Source organism: Pagrus pagrus, assembly GCF_965226575.1.
Source record: "Pagrus pagrus genome assembly, chromosome: 22".
NCBI lineage: Eukaryota > Metazoa > Chordata > Actinopteri > Spariformes > Sparidae > Pagrus > Pagrus pagrus.
The window spans coordinates 16,214,994-16,240,066 of record NC_140204.1 but is presented as its reverse complement, the minus strand read 5'-3'; the positions used below and the strand labels follow the sequence as shown (position 1 = coordinate 16,240,066).

The 25,073-nt window shown below is 42.0% G+C and overlaps 2 protein-coding genes across 8 annotated transcripts; one reads left to right on the top strand and one right to left on the bottom strand.

The window, feature by feature from the left end:
* The first annotated feature begins 537 nt into the window (after window positions 1-537).
* Window positions 538-11,550, top strand: LOC311251649 (phospholipid scramblase 2-like). Of its 5 annotated transcripts, none has more exons than XM_084344189.1 (8): window positions 538-666; window positions 2,813-2,910; window positions 5,122-5,411; window positions 6,000-6,042; window positions 6,237-6,457; window positions 8,366-8,527; window positions 9,013-9,174; window positions 9,299-11,550. In XM_084344189.1, exons 2-8 carry the CDS (start codon window positions 2,898-2,900, stop codon window positions 9,356-9,358), a joined length of 951 nt encoding a protein of 316 aa, XP_084200315.1. In that variant the 5' UTR covers window positions 538-666; window positions 2,813-2,897; the 3' UTR covers window positions 9,359-11,550. The 5 variants fall into 5 exon arrangements, with proteins under 5 accessions (XP_084200315.1, XP_084200316.1, XP_084200317.1 ...); XM_084344190.1 differs by having other exon boundaries at window positions 2,749-2,910; XM_084344191.1 differs by lacking the exon at window positions 538-666 and adding an exon at window positions 1,755-2,041.
* A 1,060-nt stretch (window positions 11,551-12,610) lies between these two features.
* On the bottom strand, window positions 12,611-23,539 carry tnk1 (tyrosine kinase, non-receptor, 1). 3 transcript variants are annotated; one of them, XM_084344831.1, is made up of 15 exons: window positions 23,468-23,539; window positions 23,204-23,348; window positions 20,214-20,392; window positions 19,665-19,729; window positions 19,383-19,574; window positions 19,129-19,281; window positions 18,760-19,037; window positions 18,559-18,685; window positions 18,277-18,423; window positions 18,097-18,191; window positions 17,183-17,425; window positions 16,596-16,660; window positions 15,720-16,207; window positions 15,538-15,633; window positions 13,689-14,362 (listed from the first exon to the last, which is right to left on the bottom strand). In XM_084344831.1, exons 3-15 carry the CDS (start codon window positions 20,374-20,376, stop codon window positions 14,183-14,185), a joined length of 2,292 nt encoding a protein of 763 aa, XP_084200957.1. In that variant the 5' UTR covers window positions 20,377-20,392; window positions 23,204-23,348; window positions 23,468-23,539; the 3' UTR covers window positions 13,689-14,182. The 3 variants fall into 3 exon arrangements, with proteins under 3 accessions (XP_084200958.1, XP_084200957.1, XP_084200956.1); XM_084344832.1 differs by lacking the exons at window positions 13,689-14,362; window positions 23,468-23,539 and adding an exon at window positions 12,611-13,136 and having other exon boundaries at window positions 23,204-23,453; XM_084344830.1 differs by lacking the exon at window positions 23,468-23,539 and having other exon boundaries at window positions 23,204-23,453.
* Between the last annotated feature and the right edge of the window lie 1,534 nt (window positions 23,540-25,073).

Genomic DNA, 25,073 nt, shown 5'->3' with positions numbered 1-25,073 from the left:
TTAATCAGTCGCACTGCCGTCTTAGATTAATCTTCCCATATCATCCATCATTGTGTGTGTTTGATGGCCGAGTCAATACATCCTCATTAAGAGGGAACTATGTAGTTTTGGAGAAGAAATACAAAGTCAGAATTGTAATGTTTACAATATTAATAAGGTAATAAATCAAACTCAGAAATATTTATTTTTTTCATTACTGAATTAACAAGCTGCTCTCAGAACACTGTTTGAAGCTAGAAAGATGGCAGGGTCCGCCAAATATAAACAAAGTAAAACAGTATGAAATTGTGTTTAAGGTCAGTTTGTTTATTCAGTTTATTCGGTCATGAAAACAAAGAGTTTGTTTATTTAGTTCTTAATGATCTTCAATGATTTCTTCAAAATCATTGAAGATCTTTCTCTTCTGATTAAAATTTCTTCCTCAAAACTACAAAGTGCACCTTTAAATATAAAGGTCTAACAGCCAGAAAACAGCATGCAGTGATTTAAAAAAAAATAATTATCATGATTTTGATTTTTTTCATCCCATAAACTTTCGCTCGTTTTGACCACTGGGGGATAGAAGAACTCCATAAAGACATAAAGGCTAACTATTTACACGTAAAGCAGACAATATAAGCAACATTAACATTTGTTTGGAGCCGTGTGTCCTGCTACACTATAAACGTAAGTCTAATATTCACTGATCCTTTTAGCTCTGTTTCTCAGAAAAGCTTCTGAGAAAAACAGTCAAGGTTTTAAGCTAGTTAGCTGCTAAATTGACCAGATGTTTGACTTCCTTCATGCCAGCTAATGCAGTTTGTTTACATTAGGTTTATCTTTTCTGTGGTTGTTGTTTTTTTTTTTTGATAAGGCTACTTGCCCCCATTGTAGGTTAAATGTGCTAGAGTGCTATATCAAAACAATGAAATAAAGATGTTAAAAAGGTCGAGAAGGAAACGACAATTTTCCACTGGTTAATCACCACTTTAGGCTACGTTAGTAGCAACATTTGACTCACTGGTAATACAAAAATATTGATAAATGCAACTTTAATTTAATTACAAATGTAATTTACTTTTATTTGATTAAGTCCAAGCACTTTAATTTAGCCTCAGCATAGCTAATTTTATTCAGATGCAGTTTTGTTTGCAATGTAGGCTACATAGCAAAGATATTTAGCTAATTTAGCCTTTTAGCTAGCAGTCAAATTCTGCTGATTCACTTTCAGCTCATTTGTTTCTAATTTTAGCTAGTTTAACTTGGTTTTAATTATATTTTAGCACATTTAAGTAGTTCAACTATTGCTACGACGACTACTACTACTACTACTACTACAAATCACTACTAATTAGGTATAGTTTTAAGACAGAATTACATCACCATCCACGTTTGAGACGGAAAAACTGCTGCTTTAACTCCTCTTTTTTACTACCTTTAACAGCAACTTAACTGATATAAAATATTTTTTAATAACCCTCCAACAGCACATATTACATATTAAACCTTAGAAAAGGTGTATCTGTCTAATTTCTAGTCAAAGATTTACACGTAATATTTAGACACAGCGACAGAGAAAGTGGCATTTATCAGTGAGATAAATGGGACTTGTTTTCGGACCATTTCAGCTGTTTCATTGATAGATATTTATTATTTCAGCCTAAACATGTTCCGTTTTTTAATGTTTTGAACGAAGGCTTAGTTGACCCCTGGACGTTGCATTCAAACGGCACCGTCATTACTGAGGTATTGGCGCCCTCTGGTGCTCGCCGCCGCCGCCATGTTGGACGGAGCAGCCCCTCCCTCCTGCAGCTGCACACGCTAACAACATGTTTCCATTTTAACGACGCGGGCCGACGAGTGTGACGCAGAACAAGTTGAAACGACAAAACAAACCCATATCAACCGGGTGATAAACCTCATGTTCAGCTCTGTGTGGCATCATGGCTGCACATTGAAGCCTTAATAATGAAGGTCGTGTGAGGCTGAAGGGGAGGAGAGTGTCAGTGATATGTTGGGAGGAGAGGAGGAGTGACGGCAGCAGCTCAGCAACGAGGAACAGGTTAGAAAGACGACGGTGAAAAAAAACCTTAAAAAAACAACAACTCGGGGCCGCGGATATATCTGTCTTTTAGTTTCACTTCTGTTACCTTCAGTCACTTCTCTATCTGGAGCCCAGCTGCCAAAGAGGTGAGATTTTACGCGTCAATTACACGTTTTACTAAAGATGTGAGGGGTTTATCAGCCCTTTACCAGACAATGTGTGTGTGTGTGTGTGTGTGTGTGTGAGGCAGAGATAGCCTTTGCTGTGAAAGTTACTGGAAGTTTAATGACCTTTATGAGGGATTTGTTTGCTTCAGCTTTGTCTAAACCGGAAATTCCCCATTAATACAGTGATTTCTACTGGTGATGAAGAGCAGCAGTGGAAAACTTAATGACCCGCCCTGCCACCTCTGTTAACACATGGCACACCCACACCCACTGCTTCATGCTGCTAAAGCTCTCAAACATGCTGCATCTGGAACAAAAGACGTGTTTGCTGCCCTTTAGTTCCCACTGTGTCACATGCTTTTTAATGAGAAAGGACAACCTTATGACCTGTGGATCATAATATGATGGTAAACACATATACTTACTTGTCCTTTTGTAAAGGCAAACCAGGCACATCATGTGAAGGTTATAAGACAGTAAAACACGATTGTGTGACTGATTAAGCTGAGTAAAGAGTGATGTTGAACTGTTTTTGTTGTGGTCACTTTTCTGTTTCAGTAAAAATCACCCTCCCTCCCTTCTGGTTTATGTGACGCTGCTCTTCCCCTCTTCACTCCTCCAGTTTCCCACAGAGACCCTGGGAGTGGACCAGGAAGTGTGACCTCCTTTTACTGCCTGTTCAGGAAAGTTTCAGCTAGCTCCTCGCCATGTCCGCTCCTGGTAAGTTTTTTTTTACATATTTAGTTGGACTTAGACAGAAGATTAGAGATAAGATGCAAGTGGTGATGTGAGTTGTGCTCTGTCATATAACACTTCTCATTCCTTCCTCATTGACTTCATTTCATTGTGAAATGATTGCATCTCAAAGTTTCCATTAGACTTTCCTCTGATCATCATTGTGTGGTGAAGCAAAACCCTGTCCTGCCCCAGATTCCTCCAGTGACCTTCAGTAATTTTATCCTCCCCAAAAGTGTTGAAACTGAGAATGAATTCCCAGAATGCTTGCATGAAAAGAGTGAAAACAAGTCAGATTTTGGCCCAGCGCGCTCCTCCCTCCTGGTGGAAAGGAGCCGTTCAGGAGGTGAAAGGCACCGTTGTGTGGGCACGTCTGTCTGTGTACGTGAGGGCAGCTTTCCTGCAAGCGCGCTAGTTAGATTTTTTGAGTTTTTGTTTCCTGCGAGTGGAGAAAGGAATGTGAAGAGAGGTGGAGCAACAACAAGTCCTCCTTTTTGACCTCATGCTCTTAGGAAGGCAGTGGAGTCGGTTTCTTTCTGGCTTTAATCCAAATTTGATCTGAGATTCAGAACTGTTTGCTTGCATGGACCTTAATCAAGAAGGAGTGTCAGCAGAAGATAATCCTATGACCTTTAAAAAATGTGCATCTGATTTGCTTAAAGGTCTTGTTGCAGTGCCCTGCCATGTAAACAAAAACCAGTTTGGCCAGCTATGGAAACAATGTGAGACCAGTACACGGCACACAGATATTTGTTAACTCAACACCGGTGGCGTGGTGTTTGATAATGACGCCGTGTTTCTGTTAAAGGCAAAGCAAAGAAAATTCATGTGTTTATCAAATTTAGTTTGAAGTAAACACACACAGAGGAGTTTGGTACATGAAATAAAAGCCACACATCTACAGAAAACAAGCACGCACTTGCCACAGACACGCATGCAGAAGAGATGTATAGGAGTTTTCAGTTTGCTTTACAAAGTCCAAACAATTGTGACTGATCTCAGGTAATGATCATCGATTTCATTTTCTGTCCCAACGAATCAATGGATTGTTTCAGCGTAATGCCAATTACAGGTGAGAAGACAAACGATGAGAGGTGCGCTAATTCAAGATCAACAACTCGTGGACGTGTGCAATCGGTCTTCTGTTGTGCAACCACATTTCAGAAAATCTGTTAGTGAGTGAACATGTGACAGTCAGCGTTCCACTTGGTGAAATACCGACAACCTCATGCACTTTCCTGTCACACCCACTTCTTTCAGATTGCGACTGGAGCTCTTCTCCTCCCTGTTATTTGTGGCTCTTTTTAAACTACATTCAAATGTCTGTGTATTGAGTCAGTGATCCAGTATTACCCACCCGCTTTGGACTCCATTATTGGTGCAGTTCAAACAGAAAAATGAGCAGAAACCACAATATCAATTCAAATATTTAAAAAATGTCTTCTTATGATATGATATGAAGCTTGAGGCTGATGTCGAGCAACCGCCTGTTGAAAAGCGTACTGATTAGTGCAGCTTGCTCTGGTCAGATAAGCCTCAGCTGTTGAATTCCTGCCAAAATAAAGACCCCTATCAAGTAATTGTACAGTTTAATGAGAGCCTTTATCATGAAATACAAGTTAAAACCACACAGTCTATTAGTGTGAAACACAGTGCAGTATTGGCTGTTTATTGCTTGCTAATGAGTGCTTTCAGTTGGCGCTGTGGCTCAGCTAATAAGTAGCTTATTGGCCCTGCAGGGAAAAGTAGGATGATCCACAGTAAACACACACCCTCTCTCACACACTTTCGAGCAAAGAGCAGCCGCTATCAGCCAGTCACAGACAGATCACGGCTTCAACTGTACGAGTCACTGTGGTGCGACAATGACCTGAATGCTTGTTTCTGGAGTGTTTTATTGTCTTACTGAAAGGTGAGAAGTTAAAAGAGGAGGCAGCTTTATGGGCTTTTTAATACTTGTTTTGTGTTTTTAATTATCGTTTATTCTTAATGTATGTTATGTTTTATGGTTTTTGTTTGAAATATGGGGTTTTATAAATGTTTCTTTGTTACTTTGCTTTTTGTTTGATCCTTTTTCTAAGATGTCATGCTTAAAATGAACTTCTATTGAATTCAGATTGAATATTGTCTGTTTTGAGACAAACAAGTAAAAGAATAAATCTGCAGGAGATGATGTTTGACCTCATACTTTTCCAGGTTATCCAAACCAGGCTCCCTACCCCATGGCTCATCCCGGCGGCTCCATAGCCCCTTACCCATCCGCTCCTGGCGGGTATGGAGACCCCAGTCAAGCCCCTCCGCCTGGCTTCAACATGGGCTACAATCAAGGCCCACCTCCTGTCATGTATCAGCCTGGTCCGATGGGCCCAGGACCAGTTCCAGGACCGGAGTATGGTGGCCATCAGGGAGAGATCTCCCCGGCTCCGGCTGTAGCTCCGGCTGCGGTTGCTGTTGGGGTGCCCCCAGGACTCGAGTACCTCACACAGGTAGGACAGAGAAAACTGGCTTTGTTTCTCAACATTCCTTAAAATAAAAAGTAGCCTTGATTGGGCAGGAGATTTTAACTGCAGTTCCACCTGTTTTAAGTCGTTATCTTGAGGTCGGATGAATGATTCATGCACCACTCCTTCAGCCTGCTGACAATGACTGACTACATTGAAAAGCTAGCGTGGGTTGGGAATGTTAGATTGCATTAGTTGCTTTTTCACTCCTTTAAGGTTCTCAATGTGAATCGATCACACACAAAAAAAATTGGACACCTTAAACTGCTTTTACAGTTTAAGGTGTCCAATTTTTTTCCATTCAAATCAACAGTTTGAGTCCGTTATCACAACCATTAACCTTTAAAGATCACATCCAACATCACTCTCTTTATATGTGTAACTGAATTTGTTTAAACGTGTACACACACTTGCTTTAATGGCTCTCCAGCACATATGGTCACGTGGTCAGATACTGTAAACACAGCAAACAGTATCAAGATTGTCAGTGGACGAAGCAGCTTTGCATTGCAAACAAGTAAAAAAAAATTCCCTTCGTGTTCGGTCTCACAATGGTTCCTCTCTTGATTTTAGATTGACCAGATCCTGATCCACCAAAAGGTTGAACTCCTAGAAGGTAAGCAGGTTCACATTCACACTTGTCTCTTTGTATGCTGCAGCAGTTGAGACTCAACCTTGAGCTTTAAACCTCTCAATGTAAATCACATTGATAAAATGACATCTGTCCTTGGACTTCTTTACTTATCTACATTTTTGTTATATGACCATTTGCACTCGTTTCCCTTTTCCTGTCCCCTTTAACCCATCCAGCATTCATCGGTTTCGAGACCAACAACCAGTACGAGATAAAGAACAGTCTGGGCCAAAAGATCTACAAGGCCAAAGAGAAGAACGACTGCTGCACCAGGAACTGCTGCGGCTCGCTGCGCAGCTTTGACATGAAGATCAAGGACAACATGGACAGGGAGGTGATCCGTCTCATACGGCCTTTCCGCTGCGTCTCCTGCTGGTGTCCCTGCTGCCTGCAAGAGGTCTGTATGTGTGTCACTGAGTCCCCATACTACATTGATTTATCACACCAAGACCAATACTGCACCAGTGTCATAGTTAATATGTGACAAATCGCTCACTTCAGTTAGTGATACAAACACTCTGATGTGTTATAAACTTTGTTACCAAGATAACCAGTATTACTGGTGTTAATATTTAACATTTTTTTCTGATTGAAAAGAGCTGACTGTTACTTCGTAAAGCAACTGATTCATAGTTTAGCTTTACTGGCTAATGCATAGCAACATTAATCATAATTTTTAGGGGTGCTTTTTAAAAAATAGTCATTAGAGTGCTTCCCAGAACAAAGCAAAACAACAAAAAGTAAACATATGAGCAAAACAATGGAAGTGCTTTATTCAAGTCTTATGAAAAGCAATAAAAAAGAGGGACAACGCTGAATAATATCAAGTTAAAGGATATTTGGGTCACTTGTAAATACTCGGTCCTGAAATGTGTATTAATCCACAGCTGAGAATATTTCCCAATAAATTTACTATTTACTACTGAACCATTTCCTAAATACAACAACGCCATGCTGATGCAGGAAATTACTAAGCCTCTTTTTAAAGTGAAACCCCCCCTCCAGTCAAAAATGGGTGTTTCTCCTCGCTCCTACTGAGTTTCACTGTGTATTCTACACAGATGATGTGCAGAGACTGAAAGTGTAAGTTTTCTCTGCGCTCATTGAAAATGTAATCTAAAGGGCGGGCCTAGGAGTGACACCGCCAATAGTTAGGAAACCAATCCTGGTCCAATATTCAACATGTGTGCGAGTGTGATAGGGAAACTTGAAGCTTCCAGTGCACATGCAGTGTTTCCCACACATAGACTTTACCTGGGTGGGCCGCATATTTTTACCATCCGAGAGAACAACACCATATGGCATGTCTCAATACTACCAGCTTGGATTTTGAAATTTATTTATTTATTTATTGGTTTATTTGACAGGGACAGTGCAACACTGATCAACAGAAAAAAAGAACTGTAAGTGAGCCGGAATTAGCCATTAAGGCTAGTTTTCATCCATTGTCCCTGGCCAGATGTTACAGGCAACCTAAGAACCAAAAAAGGGTAACAATTAAGCAATGCATTAAAATACAACCAAACTTACATATCAATTTACCTAGTAAAAGCTCATAATAACAAATAAGACATGTACATAACAACAGATCATGAAGGCAGGTGACACATAGCAACACTGGCAAGCAGACATAACATGCAGACAAAGTGGCAACGTGTGTGCAGGTTTTCACTCCAGCTGAGGATTAAAGCTGCTAATTTCACAGATCCAGCCACTTTCATTTAGAGTTGAGCAACTATTAGCATAAAAATCTGCAGCCTCACAGCTCTCAGTGGCTCATATTCAGAGGCTTCTGTCTTCTCTAAGTTCGTCTTGTGTTACTGTTGCTGACTGAGAGGCCCTTCGATGTCTTTGTGCTCCGCTCCTCTCTGCTCAGGCAGGGATTTGTTAGGACCATGAATGGCCCTTTGTTCACACCAGCTATCTCCTAGACTCCCCCGATCCTCTGCCATCCACCTTTTCTCTCTCCCTCTCTGTTTAATCACATCGTTGGTAATCTGGCTACAGTACGTTCCCATTGGCCTGAACCCAAGCTGCTGCACTCACATACTGCAGTTCTGTTTACCGGCCAGACAGCAGCCATGTGAGACGTATTACCTTTGTTATGTGGAGCCACAATGGAGCAGTCAGAGGCTCACTTATCGTTCCTGCTGTTCCGTGTGACATGTGTGACATGCAAACCCCGTGAAGTTTTATTTATAGCCGTCAGTGTCATGGGATGAGGACAGATTTTAAGCTCTCTGGGATAACTTCCTAATTTTGTGTGATGTTAGAATGTGTTTGTAATTAAATATTTGACCCACAGATGGAAGTCCAGGCGCCGCCCGGCACCACAGTGGGCTATGTGAAACAGGACTGGCACCCTTTTGTGCCACGGTTTTCCATCCAGGGAGCAAACAAGGAGACTGTGATGAAACTGGAGGGGCCCTGCTTCGCCTGCAACTGCTGTGGGGACGTCAACTTCGAGGTGAGGCCAGAGCTGCTGTGATTGTGTGTGAAACTCAACTCCTTTTGATAAATGTCATGTGGTTCAGCCAGCAAACAACTTCAGACATTTTGGGTAAAACACTTATTTTGTTAGAGTTAGGTGATAAGATTATAGAAGATACCACTTTCATTATTAAATGAAATAAACTAGATATAAAATGTTAATTGGTGAGCTCAAGAGATGCTGGTAGACAAATTTAGTTATCTAGACAGAGACAGGCTAGCTGTTTATCCCTTCTTCAGTGTTTATGCTAAGCTTAGCTAACTGGTTATATCTTAATTTTTATCCTACAGACATGAAAGTGGTTTCAATTTCTCATCTGACTTCCAGCAAGAAAGCAATTGAGCTTATTTTCCAAAATGTCACCTCAACATTTGGATACATAAACAGTTTCCAGCTTTCCTGCCATAACATCACAGTGTGAAAAACTACTTATAAATGTTGTTGTTCTCAACGCTGTTCAGCTCAAGGCCAAAGACAGTGACAAGTCCATCGGCCGCATCAGCAAGCAGTGGAGCGGCCTGTTGAAGGAAGTCTTCACTGATACCGACAACTTTGGCATCCAGTTCCCGCTGGACATGGACGTGAAGATGAAAGCTGTGCTCATGGGAGCCTGCTTCCTCATTGTAAGACCACATTCGTAGTTTATTCCCTTAGTTTTCACACTTTAGAATTGCACACATTTTATTTGTTGTTTACTTGCCTAACCAGGAGGATTCATTAATATCCTTCTTTGCTGTTTCTTTGCAGGATTTCATGTTCTTTGAGAAAGTTGGGGAGGCCAACCAGCGCAGCACCGTGTTCTCATAACAGAGAAAAAAAGAGAGGAAAAACAACAGCATGAGAGCCAGCACTTTCTCCAGTTATGCACTCTCTGTTCATGTAATCTGTTTTTCTATTTGTTTTTTCTAATCCACCCTTCATCAGATTCCAGCCAACATGGTGCCATCCTTTTTTTACACACAGACCAAAATGAACTCGTGAACTCTTTCACCACGGATTGTTTTTTCAAATCTCTCCAAAACCCGTGAGTGACACTGGCTGCCATGTTCCTTACACTCCATACAGTCTGTAGACGTTTATCTACTTCATAGTGAGTGAACATACCTCAAGCCAATCCCTGCCAAAGAAAGTCAAGCCTGCCCTTAATGTCTTTTTCAACCCCAATACACAGAAATATGAATGGATATCAACACATGTTTGAATGTGCTTTATACTCCTCTGGAATTAACATTTCATATTAATGTTTATCTATTATCATTACACGCATAAGTCATGTTTTATGAAGAAATAGATCTAGTTATAGTGCAATACTGCGTTGGTTGTTGAGGCTGTATTCATTGCTTTGTTAGTTTGTTAAGCTATGCTAGCGGCTAGTCCTCTTGGTCCACCACTTCCCTGAATGGTAAAGATAGTGACAAGCCCATTGGTCGTGATCCTTTAAGTTCTTTAACATTTAGTCATCCTGATTCCTGATTCAACATTTCTTAAAGGTGCAATATGTAAAATAATTGTTGAAAAAATTAAAAAACAAATACTAAAATTATCAACAGAATGTGAAGAAATAACAGTTTTGACATTGTATTGCATTGCAAAGATATCTACTTAAGTTAGCATGCTAACCAGCTAGCCACAGCTGTCCCAGTTCAAAGCTCCCGCGCTAGTGTTGTGAACACTAATACTTTCCCAGTGCTCCAAGCTCCCAGTCCAGACCGCTAGCTGCACAGCTAATTAGCTAATGGTAGCTTCAGTTAGCAGCATTTACTTCAGTTAGCAGATTTGCTGCTCCCTATTCGTTTTGGGGATGAATTTGACAGGGAGCAAATTCTTACGATGAAATAAGATCATTAACATGGTAAATATTACACCTGCTAATCATCTGCATGTTAGCATGCTGACGTTAGCTTGTAGCTCAAAGGACTGCTGTGCCTAAAAAGAGCCTTACAGAGCCTTTAGCATGGCTGTAGACATTTAATCTTATAAACTAACAAAAGCATGACATAAACCCTTAGCTGCAGTAAACAGGCTGTCATTGCATAGGGAAGTGATGGTTGTGTTTCTGAGAGAAGCAGGAGGATGTTCAGTGTCCTTCAGCCGAAGTCGTGAACACAGGAGTTGACGCATGCTGACAGTATTTACCAAAGTGCTCTTTCTCTACCTCTCAGCTGCCTTTCTCTTCCTCGAAAGCCCTCTGTGTCTTAATGCTGAGTGTACATAATCTAACAAAGCTGTAGCACAGGCTGCAGTGTAAATGCTCTCATGCCCCCCCTGTGGCTTACTGGTTGCCATGGGAGGCCGACGCCTTAGCCAAACCTCACCCCCCGATTTCTCCAGATACCACTGAACATGTGCCAGTGTGATAATATGGGAGAGAGAGAATGTAGGGGGAGAAATTTGAATAGAAAAAAAAGTAGAAGAAGAAAAGCAGAAGTTTAGGTTAGTGAACCTCAGTCTGACCTCCTGAGTCATTGAAGAAGTCTGTCAGTGTCAGGTTTAAGGAAACGGATGAACCATCTGTAAGATGGACTTGAATGTGATCTGCTGTCAGCTCTGTGCTTAAGAATGATAAAAATGTCAGGTTAATGTTTGCAAATGTTACCTATTAAATACAAATCTGTTCTGTATTTAATAATCACTCGTTTATATCGTTCTCATGACATAACACATGGGTGTTGCCACTAGTTTACTCTGTTCCAGACTCCTGCTCTCTGTTACAGTCACTAACTAAATGTGTCCTGTTGCCTATGCAGATACAGTATATACTACTACCAGCCTCTTTAAAGGAAAGAAAGTCATCCAAAAGATGTACAGTACAGTTTAACGCAAATATTTGTTCGGTGTGTTTTATGTTAATTTGCAGGATTTTCTGTGTTCCTATCAAAAATACTATGTTCAGTATGTTATATAACTCTTGTATCCTGTGATTGTGAATTACTTTTTTACCGAATCCAAATAAATACCCTGTAGTCGTTCAGAAATAAAACCTCTGTCATACAAAGCCATTTGTTAAAGTGTTGTTGTCTTCTGCTTCAGTGTCCAGGAAAGTTTTGGGGAAGGCCCTCGGAAACCTAAAGGCTAAATGTGGAGCATCTGGTTTCAGTTGGAAAAAATGATCTTTGCCTCACAGGGAAATCCAGGCTCTCAAACTCTGGCAGAAAATTTGCCTATGTCCACTTTCATCAAGACTCTTTTGTGCTGACTGTTTTAACTTTCTAAATACAATATGCACTTAATTGACTTCACTGTTGTCAGTATGAGTCCATTATTTATCTGCATTCAGTTAGCAAAAACATAATATCCATGCACTACTACAGATGCAACAAAAGGAGGCTAAACCTCTCTTTCCTGATCCCATAGTGATCAAACTCCTCCACCTCCTGGGAACATGTGGGAAATACAACCATGGTATTTTGGGAACATGTCTACACATGTCCATGAACACCTCAATGCTCCTCAGAAATAACTCAAACTAGACCTATAATCTGTAATTCTGTGGTTCTTATTATACACAAATCAACATTTCAGTGACTCGGCAACTGATTATACAAGTTAACCTGAGACTCTGCATGCTGCCGCTGTGTAAATATATATAGTATGTCAACGTACACAGCTTTGTTAATTCATATCCCTTTGTGAAGCATACAACAGAAAATATGTTAAGTAAATATGGAAAATGACTAACCAAACACAATACTGTATCTCCAAGGTGTGACGGGGTTGATGACTCAGCAGCACAAGAGTTCATGACCTCCCTGTTAAAATAGAAATGAAAAGGCCCACAGAGCTCTGATCCTGCGTTCAGCGCAATGTTAGCATAAATTTTAAGACACTAAATATTTGCGAAATGGATTTTTTCTTTTCAAAACCTGACGCAGACATTACCCACAATGCAACTCAATCACCAACAGCAGCATCATTAAAGCAGCAGCACAACCGGAGATAGTGCCTTTTGTTTCTCTATACCACGTATTCCTTCTTTTTCCTTTTCAAAACCCGGCACCTACATTACCCATAGTGCAACTCAACTGCCAATAGCTCATATTATGACATGGCAGCTCAGCATTAAGACCAGATCATCAATTTTATTCAGTAAAACAGTATTTTCTAATACAATATATACAATTTCATTAAGATACAAAAACTATTTGCAAAACACATCATGTGTTGGACAGTGTCTCATTCAAAATGTAAAAACAGTGGGTAGACATTTAGCCTTTTTGCTAAATTCACATTTCTACACATTTTTCCTTTTTTACATTCAACCATTTTCATTTTTCTACTTTCATTTGCACTGGACCTCCCATCTCTACCTACAGCGAGTTGTATTGGGCAGCTTCCAGTGTCAGAGTGTGTCAATGTTAGAAAAGATGCATGCCGTAAAAGTCAACCATCCATGCATTCAAAATCAGCCAGAAAAATCACTTCAGACTCGTGCTGCGCCAACCGGAGGTCGCTCCCTCTCGCCGGAGCCTTCCCGCGACCATCGGATCAGGTAGCGGCTTGCCTGCTGCAGGTTCCACTGGTACCTGGAGAGGATCCTCACACAGTCCTCTCTGGAGCAGAGGCTCAGCCTGTACAGCTGCTCCAACTGAGGAGACACAAAATAAGAAGGCAGGGATCAGAAGCAGCAACCCAGTTACACAAAGCCATGAACACAAGTAAGTAAGACAAACAGAACTCGAGTTAAGAAAACTGTGGGTTATTTGCTTTCAGGCCACCCTCTCAAAACAGGTGATTTTCATCAGCATTCAAATGCAAAACACCTGCTGTGAAATCATTGTTGAGCGTCCTGCAGTGCAACACGCTTTGGTGTTTTATTGCATTTTATTACAGAATCACATACAGCAATATTCTGAAACGTTGCTCACTGTTGAATGAGCTTTTAAGAAAGGTTTTTACAAATGATATAAAATCATTGTTCATTGATTAAATGCAATCTTATGCATTTTCTCCCACTAGTGGTCAATCGAGACAATTAAAAACAAGTGACATAGTTTGACATTGTTGTGAAGTAGCATGGGATCATGGGAGTTGTTGTCTCCATTGTTAAACAACAAGCATTGTGAATGAACACTGTTGGAAACATTTGGGATCATGTAAGCACACAACTCAAAATATATTAAAACAGGTCTGGTTGTTTTTAGACATTTTAATGCAGAATGTTAATATTACATCTTTAAAGTGGCACTAGGCCTAATTTTACACAGAATCATACACACTAGAAGGTTCAGGGTTATTTATTATATTATACAACACAGGGAGGCATAACAAAATGAAAGTTTATAAACTCACACTAATGGAACATAATACAGTTATTTATATAAATATATATATATACATAAACAGTGCCTTTTTAACATTTGTGTCGGCCGGCGTGAATGTGACCAACAGCAACAAGACGTTGATGATAATGCGGTCGGCATCTTAATATTGAAAGTCCGACATCTGGTAAACACTCAGCGTTTGTACATCAAGCATCAATGACCTAAACACACAGTCCACCTCTCCTCGTCGCGTGTTCTGTCGGCTCTGAACACGGTCCATCACTCGAGTGCAACAGCTTGATCCTGGATGTTGTGGGCGTAACAGTCTCTGATTCTCACTTTTTCCAAGTCATTTCCCTGCGACCAGACGTTATCCAGGAGCAGCCTTGAATCCAAACTTGACTAGCACGTCTCCCATCCTTGAGCTCCGCCGTCTCCTTCCTGGGATGGTCTGGAAGAACAGGTTGGATGGTCGAAAGATGCCGCGGGCAGGGATCATCTCGAGGTCAAAGCTGCTCTTATTCCAAAACCCGAGCTTTCTTCTCCCATGCTGATGATCATAAGTGATACTTCATCATAAGTAACTAGTAACAGTTAAAAATCAAAAATGCGGCGAAATTTGAAGGAGCTACTGGCCGCAGAATTTGCATGTGCTGCTGTTGCCATGGCAAGATAATGATGAGCATCTAACTCCTACTTCTTGACACTTTACAGATTTGCTCGAATGATCTAAATGAAGAGGTTCAAATTAACTTGATTGCTGCTATAAAAAGACTTCAAGTATCTGTGGCAGCATCATGCTAAACTACCTGGTCCACAGGAAAAATGCCTATAAAGCGTGACCGGATTAACCTGTTAGTGCACAAATTTTGCAACACCCCCCCGACTCACCGCCCCCGCCTACCACACGAAGGCTTCTGAGTTTGCATTAAGTAGAGTGAACACAACAGGCTCCATTATGCACCTAGCACTCAACTCTAAAGCTACACTAACTCTACCTGGCCTCAGGTTTTCGATGTGTTAATTTAGTTTGTGGTAATTTGATTGAACATTAGTTGGTTATATGCAAAATGTGAGCACAGTATCATTTAAAGTCCTTCCTTTGTTGATATTGTACATTGTTGGGGTCAAAACTTAATTTCATCAAGTTAAACCTTAATATCTGTCATTGCACTGTGATTTTATATTTATGTTTTTATGTTATTCCATTTGTTGTTTATTATAAATTATTTTTAAAAAGGTGCAATATGTAAGAATTTTAGCTAAAAAAAAAGAAAACTTTACAAAAGTTATCAACAGAATGTGAAGACATAAGAGTTTAAACATGTACTGTGTTGCAGAGATATCTACTGAAGTTAGCATGCTAAGCAGCTAGCCCAGGGACTGTCCTCTCTTGTAATACCAGAGCTCACAGTCTGGACCCCTCATTGCATGGCTAACTGAGCTGATAAGCTAACTGCAGCTACAGTTAGCAGCAGTTAGTGGTTACTCTGGCGATATGCTGCCTCCTATTTCTTGCCCCAGTTCTTACATATTGCACCTTTAAATGTGATTTATGTTGTTTTGGGCTTCTTTTAAATCCAGTCTTGATGCCTTTTATGTCATATGAAAATCACTTAGTGACACTTTGCACACATTTATGAACTAATATATCTTTGCAACATAAGCAGGTAGGCCTAGATGACTTTTTTTTTTTTTTTAAGTTAAGTCATATTGTTGTCTGACCTTGAGTTGTTGTTCAGCTCGCACTGGGTTCCAGTCACTGCGCTGAAGCGCCATATGAACCTCTTCAATGGTCACTCCATGCACTGCTTCCATAACCTGAGAAGAGCAGAGTGATGAAGGTTATATTTCCATCCACCGAACAAGTTTTCCAACTGAAAAAGACAAATAAATCGGTCTCCTACCTGTGAGACGAGACTTTCCTTCGTGTTCTGCACATGAGGCGACTTATCCCGCTCTCTGTTCCGATCCCTCTCTCTGCTGTCTGTGTGATCATCCAGCAGCGGGGTCGAGCGTGCCATGTGGACCATTTTACCCAGGTTGGAGCCTCCGATGGCCTGCTGGGGTTGGTGTTGTGGTTGTGGTTGAGGTTGAGGTTGAGGCTGCCCCACAGGGGGCTGGACTGCCTGCGGAGGCCACGAGGTGCCTGGGGCCGGGACGATTTGGGGCCTCTGGCATTTCATGTTCAAACGTTTCAGGTTGGGTGGCGGCGGTCGCGGAGGTGGAATGATGCTGGCTTCACTGAAGCGGCGCGGGTCCTGCTGCATCACCACACTATGAGCTGCCATCACGGGGGGCATGAGTCTGCCATGTTGATCCACTCTGAGCACCCCTACTGTGTGAGAGCGAGGCCGATGTCCGCTCACGACTGACTCCAGACTCCGGGATATACCTGAAGACACAGGAAGAAGACTTTTTTATGCACAATGTACAGTGCGCAACATATATTTGTAATGAACAGAAGTGGGATCCTCGTTCAGAGTGTATGTAGGCACGGCTACGGTAGCCTTTATAGCCACAAGAGGGCAGACTGGTCAACCATAAGCAAATGAGCAAATAAGTGAGAGAATGAATGAACATGTAGCTTCAGTTACTTCTTGTATGGATGAGGTGCTTCATGTCTAAGGAAAGTGGAATATGTGAAAAAGAAATGGACGGTAATTTTGAAAGCAGTGTCTTATAAGAAAAAGTACATTACTATTCAAAATCCCAGATGACATAAGGTCCACCTTGTAGCTTTACCTGCTACACTCGGCAGTGGTTTTATTGAAAGTTCCTACCTGCCATTTTCTGCAGATTGGAGCCGTCCTTCTCCCTGGCAGGGCTCGGCCTCCAGCTGCCATTGCTGCACAGGTCAGAATAGTAAACACGTGAGCTACACAAACACATGACGATCACGACGCTACATTGACTGACAGCAGGTGAAGGTTCAGGGCTGCACTGCTGTAAGCATTCTGCAATTAAACTCAGTGAGATGAAAGATTATATGGTTTTGAGCATGATACAGGCTGAGTAAGAGACATGGGGACCTGCTCATTCAGGTATCGTAGCTATCAACTACTTTCCTTTGTTTTGTAGTATTCTGGAAAGTCAGCAAATTAAAAGAAAAGCAGCAAAGGCTGCCAAGGCTATAAAGCAATAAAAGAGACACCGACTGTAAAACATTTTAACATTGTTCATAACAGCCACTAGTGATGAACTTTGTATCTCTGGGCCTGTTTGTTTAGACAGTTAGTTGTAATCATAATATCCCCGTCATTACTTGGAATTAAGCTCAGTCAGTAAACTATAATTCCTGAGTTATTTTACATGAAATCAAATATACCAAAGACCCTAAACAAGAGAATGAAAGATAAGCTTCACTGACTCGTCCTTGCCCTCAGGTGTCCCCCAGGAGCGCTCAGGTTTGAGGTCTCCGTGCCCCGTGTGCTGCAGGCTGCCCTTCATCGGGGTGGAGATGTAAGCTGAGGTAGGAGCAGGGTTGGGCCCGGAGCTCCCGGCGAGTGCGACAGCGGCGGCGGGAGGGAGCGTGGGCGCGGTGAGGCTTGCGGGAAACCAGCCAACCGACAGCGTCCTCTGGTTCTGGCCCTTCCACTCACACAGCTCCAGACTACACAGAGAGAGGAAGAACAGTTAGAAACCAAAAAGCTTCTGTTGAGTAAAGTGAGACTAGCTTTGCTGAGCAGCAGCACAATGGTCGAAGCTAAAATGTAGCAGGAGAGTGGCACAAGTTAAGGAGCTGGTCCTGTTAAGTCCATCGTGCAGAAATAACAATTTTTTAAGTGAGCTAACGTTAGCCACCATAAGCTACTAGTCATACCAGACCAAGTAAAAACCTCTGAATGTATTAGACTTGTCGATGTTGTGTGATTGCTGATGAAGTTAAAAGAAAAATATGTTTTTACCTGATACTGGTAACTAGCTAGTAGTGTTAACCAGGATTTCTTTATTTTTATGGATTTATGTGTATTTATGTTGCTTGATGCTAACTTTAGGTTTTCTGTGCATGTGTCTAGATTACACATGTGTAGTAAGAATTGAAAGAAATGCAAACAGTGACACAACAAATAGCATATGCACCAAGACTGTGTCGAAGCTGTCGGACTCGTTCAAACAAACAAAGCAAACTGCACTCGAGGACACCATGAGCTCATGGCTGGAATGCACTTTTGAGACGAGGCCGATTTAAACCCCTGTTTTATCTCCACAAAGGCCCATTGTGTTGGTCAGAGTGTCTCATTTACTCTTTCAGTCCCACCCTCCTTTCTTTCTCTCACCCACCCATGGTCTATGACGGTCACAAGGTCGTTGGCCACAAGTGCAAGTTTCCTGGGCTCGGCGAAGTCTCTCGTTGCTTGCACCTCCATTGGTTTAGCCTGCAAATACAGACAGGAGTGAGGAAAATAATACAGCGATTCGCTCAAAACGTGTGCACTCAAAGCTTCGCATTATGTTTCACACCTCTGCCACCATCGTGATGAGCTGGGCGAAGCTGGGTCTGTCGGAAGGACTGCAGGCCCAGCACTTCCTCATGATTGTGTACAGCTCTTGCGGGCAGTCCGGCGGTCTCTCCAGACGCTCATCCTCACGTTCCACACGCCACAAAATCTGGATTGAAGAGAGCGAACGTCAGGGATATGAAAACTCTGAATCACGGAGCGTAATTGCAAAACTAATCGTCACAAGGGCGGGGACGCATTCCAGACACGAAGACAAGAACGCGTGAACTTTATAAGCATGTACCTGTCTGCCCGACAGACCGAACCAGGGCTCCTCACAGTAGGTGAACATTTCCCACACGGTGACAGCGAACATCCACACGTCCGAGGAATGGGAGAAGGAGCCGACACGGAGACTCTCTGGAGCACACCTGGAGGAGAACAGGTGATTAGTGAGAATGTTAAACATCATTTTCTTCCTCCACCTTTGAATCTCAGTCCTCACCATGCAAACGGGATCCTCCTGTGTGCCGACATGACGTAGTGGTCCCTCTCCTGGCTCAGGCCTCTCATCAGGCCAAAGTCCCCGATCTTCACCATCTCCCTGGACGCCAGCAGCACGTTCCTCGCAGCCAGGTCCCTGTGGATGAACCTCCTGGTCTCGAGGTAATCCATACCCGCCACGATCTGGTTAGCGAAGAGCCAGAGGCGGAGCAGAGGGTACTCGTACTGACGCGAGCGCAGCGTGTCGTATAGTGACCCGAATTGGGCCAGCTCTGTCACCTAAAGGAAGGAAAAATAAACACGCCTGTGCTTAAATAGATCTAAATATCAACCCCAATTAACTCCTGTTCTCTGCGTTCAAACCACTTACCATCTTGAGAGGCTGCGTGAGCACCACACCGTAAAGTCGGATGATGTTGGGGTGGTCCAGTGACTGCATGGTGGTCACCTCTTGGAGGAAGTCCGTCAGAGTGTCCGTCTGCTTGGACATGCTGCTCCTCAGGGACTTTACTGCTACAGGCAACTGAAACAAATAGAAGAGAGAGACGGACTGTAGCTGTAGCTGCTGGTTAAACAGTACAGGATACACAGCGTCTGTCAGGAGAAGACAAAAAACACTCTTACCACTCTCCCAGTGGGTGTGTGCCACTCTCCCTTCCTCACCACCCCAAAGGACCCCGAGCCCAGCTTCTCTGCCAGCAGCAGCTCACTGTCCTGGATGAGAGATGGCAGAGCCCGACCAGCGCCCTCCTGAGGCTGAGCCGGGACGCCTCCGCTCCCCTGCTCCCCGCCATCCACACCTCGACCGCTTAACACCTGAAGAAATCAATGAAACTGTATTACTGACTGTAACATGTTATGTCCACACGACAGATATGATATACAGTGTATCTACATGTTTCTGACCTTGGGTATCCATGAGCGTGATTTTGCCTTGTAGCGTTTCAGAGCCTCCCATAATCTTCTTTGTGCTGGAAGAAAGACAAATGTGAGTAATCCTAACATGACATATCTTCCTTATTTCAGATTACTTCAAATATCTTTCACTTTGAGACAGTTGGCCAGACAAAACAAGCACTTTAAAGACATCACCTTGAATTTAGATGTTTGATAGACTAACTGAATGACAATTACATTAGAGTCGCTGAGCGGGACAGGAATCCAAATCCTGGACTTAAGATTTACTGCCAAACATTACTTTATGGAAATAAACCATTCATCCATCAGTGTTGTAAATCCAAAGGTTGATTAGGGGATTTCAAAAGACAAACACACTACTGTGGGTCAACAGAAGACAATGCTTGTTTACACTAGAAGCGATTTTACCCCGTCTTTGTCTTGTGATTAACAAAACATCAATTATTGAGCCAAAGGATGAAATCCTTCCTGTCTGAGAGGACAGAATGTATTGATTTCTACCCAGCGTGATGATCAAGGGGAGACGTTCAGGCTCACCTGGTTTGCTGATTCCTATCTGCTCCAGGTCCGACTCCTTGACGTAGGTGAAGTGCTCGATGCGGGTGATGTTGAGGCCATCTCTCACGCGCAGGTAGAACTTCTCCAACTGGACCTCGGCCAGGAGCTGGTACAGCCACTGAGTGTCCGGGTCCATCAGCATGACCCGGCCGACCTGCCTTTAGGATCCAAAGGTTAAAAGAGGAGCTTTAGTGCACTTTTTTTGCTCAAATCTTTTTTGTTTTTGATCAGTAAAACTTTTGGGTGTTTTTCTTCCAATCCGGAGACCTGAAACAAAACACAAAGACACAATAAAGAACCAGCGCTCCTCCTCATCTCATTAAAAAGACTGTTAAACGGTAACTTCACTCCCACTCAGCCTTGTTAGGTCGCCATGGAGACCTTACAAAAAGCCCTCGGTGCAAGATGCCAGAGGGGGAATTGTTCAGCTTTTAGCTATGTGCCAACTTTTAACGAGCAGTTTGTCTGTGACCCATGAGACGGGATCTCATACTGTCGCCCAAAACGGCAGAAGTGTACATGAAGATAACATTTGCATATGCTGGTAGCTACACAAATGAGAGTATAATGAGATAAACATACAGGAGGAGGATTAGGGCCTCTGTAAAAAACAATTAGGTTCTGACTTTTTTCGCAAAAGTCTGGCTTTAATCCTAAAAAGTCAGCAGAGTTTGAAAGAGTTTTGTTACAATCCTCTTCCGTAGGAACAGCTGGAGACAAAACAGACACATAAGGTTGTGTTTCTCTCAGAAGCATGAACGAGTAGGTCCAGTAACGGCGCTGTTGACTGGGTCGTGACTCATTGTGAACCTCGGAGGAAAGCGTCCTGCTGGGAGTCCTGAAGCAGCGTGACAAAAAAAAAAACCAAGAGGTGGAAACATTTTCTTGTCTGCAGTTCAGAGACACCAGTCAGACAGGATTCTGCTCACACAGTATTGATGTAACAGCTCAGGTCATGCTGTGTATTGACAGCAGCAGCATCTGCTTCCAGGTAAGCACTTCCTTGACATCAATACATAAGAATGGGCCAGCTTGAAGTCACACTACCAGGAAATATGGGCAGCATACCACCAGACTAACTGCTAACTGATGCTCATTATACCTTTTTATACGTAGGTGAAGTTCTCCAGGGGAATGTTGGTGTTTACACCGACGGCACAGGAGCTTTGGAGCCCCTGGAGAAAGAGGCTAGCTGGTTAGCATGCTAACACCGCTGGATATCTCTTCAACACAATACAGAGACGTCAAAACTGTTATTTCCTCACATTCTGTAGCTGATTTTGGTTTATTTCTGACTGTTTTAAACTCTAATTCGTACATGCTGCTCCTTCAGCGTGCACTATTACACAATTACAGCGTCCTCCCTAGCCATGGCTGCAATAACAAGGATGATTGAGTTTGCATAGCTTCCTTATTGCTAAGAAACGAAAGGGTAAAACGCAGCAAATTCTTCTGTAGTTGGCTGTAACCTCTGGCTTCACCTCTTAATGATACTGGAGGGGCCGTACAGTCATATATCACCCGCTTATCAGCACACCAAGCCCAGCAGCAGGTATGAGTCAGGGAACATTCTCCCGTCAGCTACCCTGGGAAAAAAAACAACCACGAGCGCGGCTTCATTGTCTCCAGCGATCAACCTGCTCTTACTTAACCCAACTGATGCTGCAGCAGGGTACGAGCCCGGGCTTGATTTTTTTTCTTTCTTTTTTTTTTTACAGGGACAACTCCCAATTAATTTGCACCCAACTTAAGTGCTTGAGATGGTGTGAGGCAAGTTCACCGCAAGTTAGATTCAAATTCAAAAAGGAAAGCACTCACATAGATGCACGTTGGTAAACAAAGAGAGCCCTGTGATCATTCTCTCTATGTACAGAGTGATGAATCTTTAACCTGCACAGCTACTGAAAGAAAAAAAAAAACAACCTCTCAGCCTGATGGCATGTGTGACCAAGTGTCAGACTATTTAATGGATAGCTTTACAGTCGCTGGTTAAACTGGCCCTGACTTTTATCTCACAAGCCATTATCTCGCGACTTCAAATGGCCACCAGCGGTGGTGTTTATCCAGCGCAGCTACAACTTTTTTGTCGCAAAGCCTTTGTTTACACTTAGTGATGCCGGCTTCCTGTGGCTGAGCCCGAGATCACGGCAAGATCAGGGCACAGTCGCACACTTTGACACTCTCACTCATTCATCTGTGACACGGCTTCGTTAACAGAGAGGAATGTATAACGTCAGATCACACTCACATATTTCTGATGTAGTATCAAAAAAAGTGAAGGGTGTGCCTCTTAAAAGTTTTTTTTTCCAAGTAGACAGTTTGAGCTGCAGAGGAAGATATTCTGTTGTAGTACTACAATGTAAAAGTACACAGATGAAAATACACAGTTTTTGTTCTTACTTTTACTTAGTTAAGTGACTTTTGTTCCTTCAGTACATTCAATATTAGTCTTTTACTCAAGTACTTTTCATATGGGCGGTCTTTACTTTTACTTTACTTGGTCTTTACCAAAGTAATATTTAAACACAACCTCTTTACATTTACTTCCAGCACTGCCTGTATGTATGCATGCATGTATAAACACTTCTCTTAAAGCTGCAATCCCTCACAGTGTTGTTGATACATGGTCATACACATGTTTTTGTAAATAAAACCTGAATCCAAACAAGTACATTAAACTGTAACTGTCTAATGAGTGTATTTATTTAACCTTATTTAACCTCAAGTAAAGCAAAAGTACTTTAAAACTGTAATTAAAGCACTTGAGTAAGTTTGTAAAGGGAAACAACATGGTCATCTGAGAACTCTGACTTTGGACAAAGACATTGTTTGTGTCAAAACACACGATGTAATCAACATGTTGCTGATGTTTTCTAACAAACATGACTAAACTTACAAACACGAGGTGTTTACAGTCAGCAGGGTCCCTATAAACCCGGCCACAGACAGACACATGCTGCGACACTCACCGTTAATCAGAAGAACCTGCTCTCCGGTAGTTGACAGCTTCTTCCTAACCACTCACGCCCCGAGAACACTGATCCATGTCGGGACTGAAACCTGCAACGACGTCGACGAGGGGCTCTCCCACAAATCACGACTCCTCTCTGAATCCTGAACCAGACAAAAATGTTCAAACTCCGACGTATTTAAGGAAGGTTATCAGCACAGCTTCAGTCGATATATCAGGTTACATGTGTCAGGGAGTCTGTATAAGACCGTTTGTGATCTACCTGTGTGTGTTTCCAGCTCTGTCCTCCGCCTCTTCCCAGTTCCTCGACAGACCACGCCCCTCTCCTACCTGACGTCTCACCTGAGCGTTTAATCCAGCAGAACACCCAAACAACATTAATGACCTGTACACGTGATCAATTAATAAGTCATAGACACAAAACAATAGCCTAAATGTAGGGCAGTAAGGCAATTTATGGAAATGTGGTGACTAAATACACAGCCGCACACGTGATGCATTGTTGTTTTACACACTGACTAAACTGGATTTAAGTTAATACATTCACTTTCTACACCTAACCTTGGGTGTATGTCTGTACTGTTAGCTTGCTGTACCCCAGCTAATACTGAATGCTAGCGTAATGGATGCACCTTATGTACCTAGCTCAAACTAAATGCTATGTTTCCAGGCACACCAAGTGTACCTAGCTAAATCTAAATGCTAGTTTAATGGGTGCATCTTTTGTAGCCTACTTAGCTAAAGCTAAATGTTACTTTACAGGGTACACTAAAATGGGTTAAGGCTAAACATTACTTTACAGTGTACACCAAGTATACCTAGCTAAAGTTAAAAACTAGTTTCATGGGTGAACCTTATTTTAATTTGTATTTATTTACTTTAAACAAAAAAATATTTCATGATACTTTAATGGGTGGGTGCATCTAGAGTAGCCTACCAAGCTAAAGCTAAATGCTAGTTTATAACAAGTGTACCTAGCTAATTACATTTTTTTTTTAAAAATTTATTCTTTTACAACTTTTGTAGGCCAACTAAAGCTAAATATCAGTTTATTAGGTACACCTATTAAGTAAAACTAAGACTGTTTTAGCTAGGAGTGGGCCAGACTGATCAAGTATTATCTTTAGTTTTAACTAAATATAACAACCCTTAAACTAAATCCTCCTTTCATAAAGAATAATGTTTATGATTCTTTACACTATTCATTTTAATAAGAGTAGTCTAGAAACACCTCAGTAACAGGTAATAAATAATTACCATAAAATTCAATCAACTTTTCTGAAAAACACTTTAAACTAAAACTGGCAGCATATTTTACATGACTGTTCTATATACTAGATGTTGTTTTAATGATCTGGCAATTGATTATAATTAGATGTGAATATTAAAGGGTCTAAAACATTAATTCTCATATTTGTTATGACATGTTGTGTTATTTTCCTTAACTGATCAAGACATCAACATCTTTTACCATTGACCTAATTTCGGCCTTATTTTGTAAGTTTCCAGTTAGTCATGGCTGAAGCCTTTACCATAAGCAACATTATTAATTCCCTCCACTGACCGAGCTCAATTGTTGTCTGGACTCAAACGAAACTTGCCACGAGCTATGACTCAAACACAAATAGTATTCTCTCTCTCTGTCTTTCTCTCTCCCATACCTGCTGTTGCCAAGCAAGTTGGACAGGATTTTCCTTTTCATCCTCTCACGTGGCTGATCGTTTGAATGCAAACCAGGCCTGCACTTTGCACTTCCTGGTACAGTATTTCACATAGTCGCTCCTCCCTGCCCGCCTGAATTACTCTACACACACAATACAATTCAGTGGAGCTGCCATTCAAAGGAACAGTAGCTGATCTGGATATCT

Bases quoted from the DNA above. Each gene is read 5' to 3' on its own strand.
- tnk1 (XM_084344831.1), bottom strand. From the start codon at position 20,376: ATGCTGATGGACCCGGACACTCAGTGGCTGTACCAGCTCCTGGCCGAG. The intron at 18,192-18,276 runs GTGTGAAACATA...CTGTATTTGCAG, and splicing joins TCATCACGATGGTGGCAGAG to GCTAAACCAATGGAGGTGCA. The intron at 15,634-15,719 runs GTAGGAGACCGA...TGCTCTTCTCAG, and splicing joins AGGAAAGTCTCGTCTCACAG to GTTATGGAAGCAGTGCATGG.
- LOC311251649 (XM_084344189.1), top strand. The intron at 5,412-5,999 runs GTAGGACAGAGA...TCTTGATTTTAG, and splicing joins GACTCGAGTACCTCACACAG to ATTGACCAGATCCTGATCCA. The intron at 6,043-6,236 runs GTAAGCAGGTTC...TAACCCATCCAG, and splicing joins AAAGGTTGAACTCCTAGAAG to CATTCATCGGTTTCGAGACC.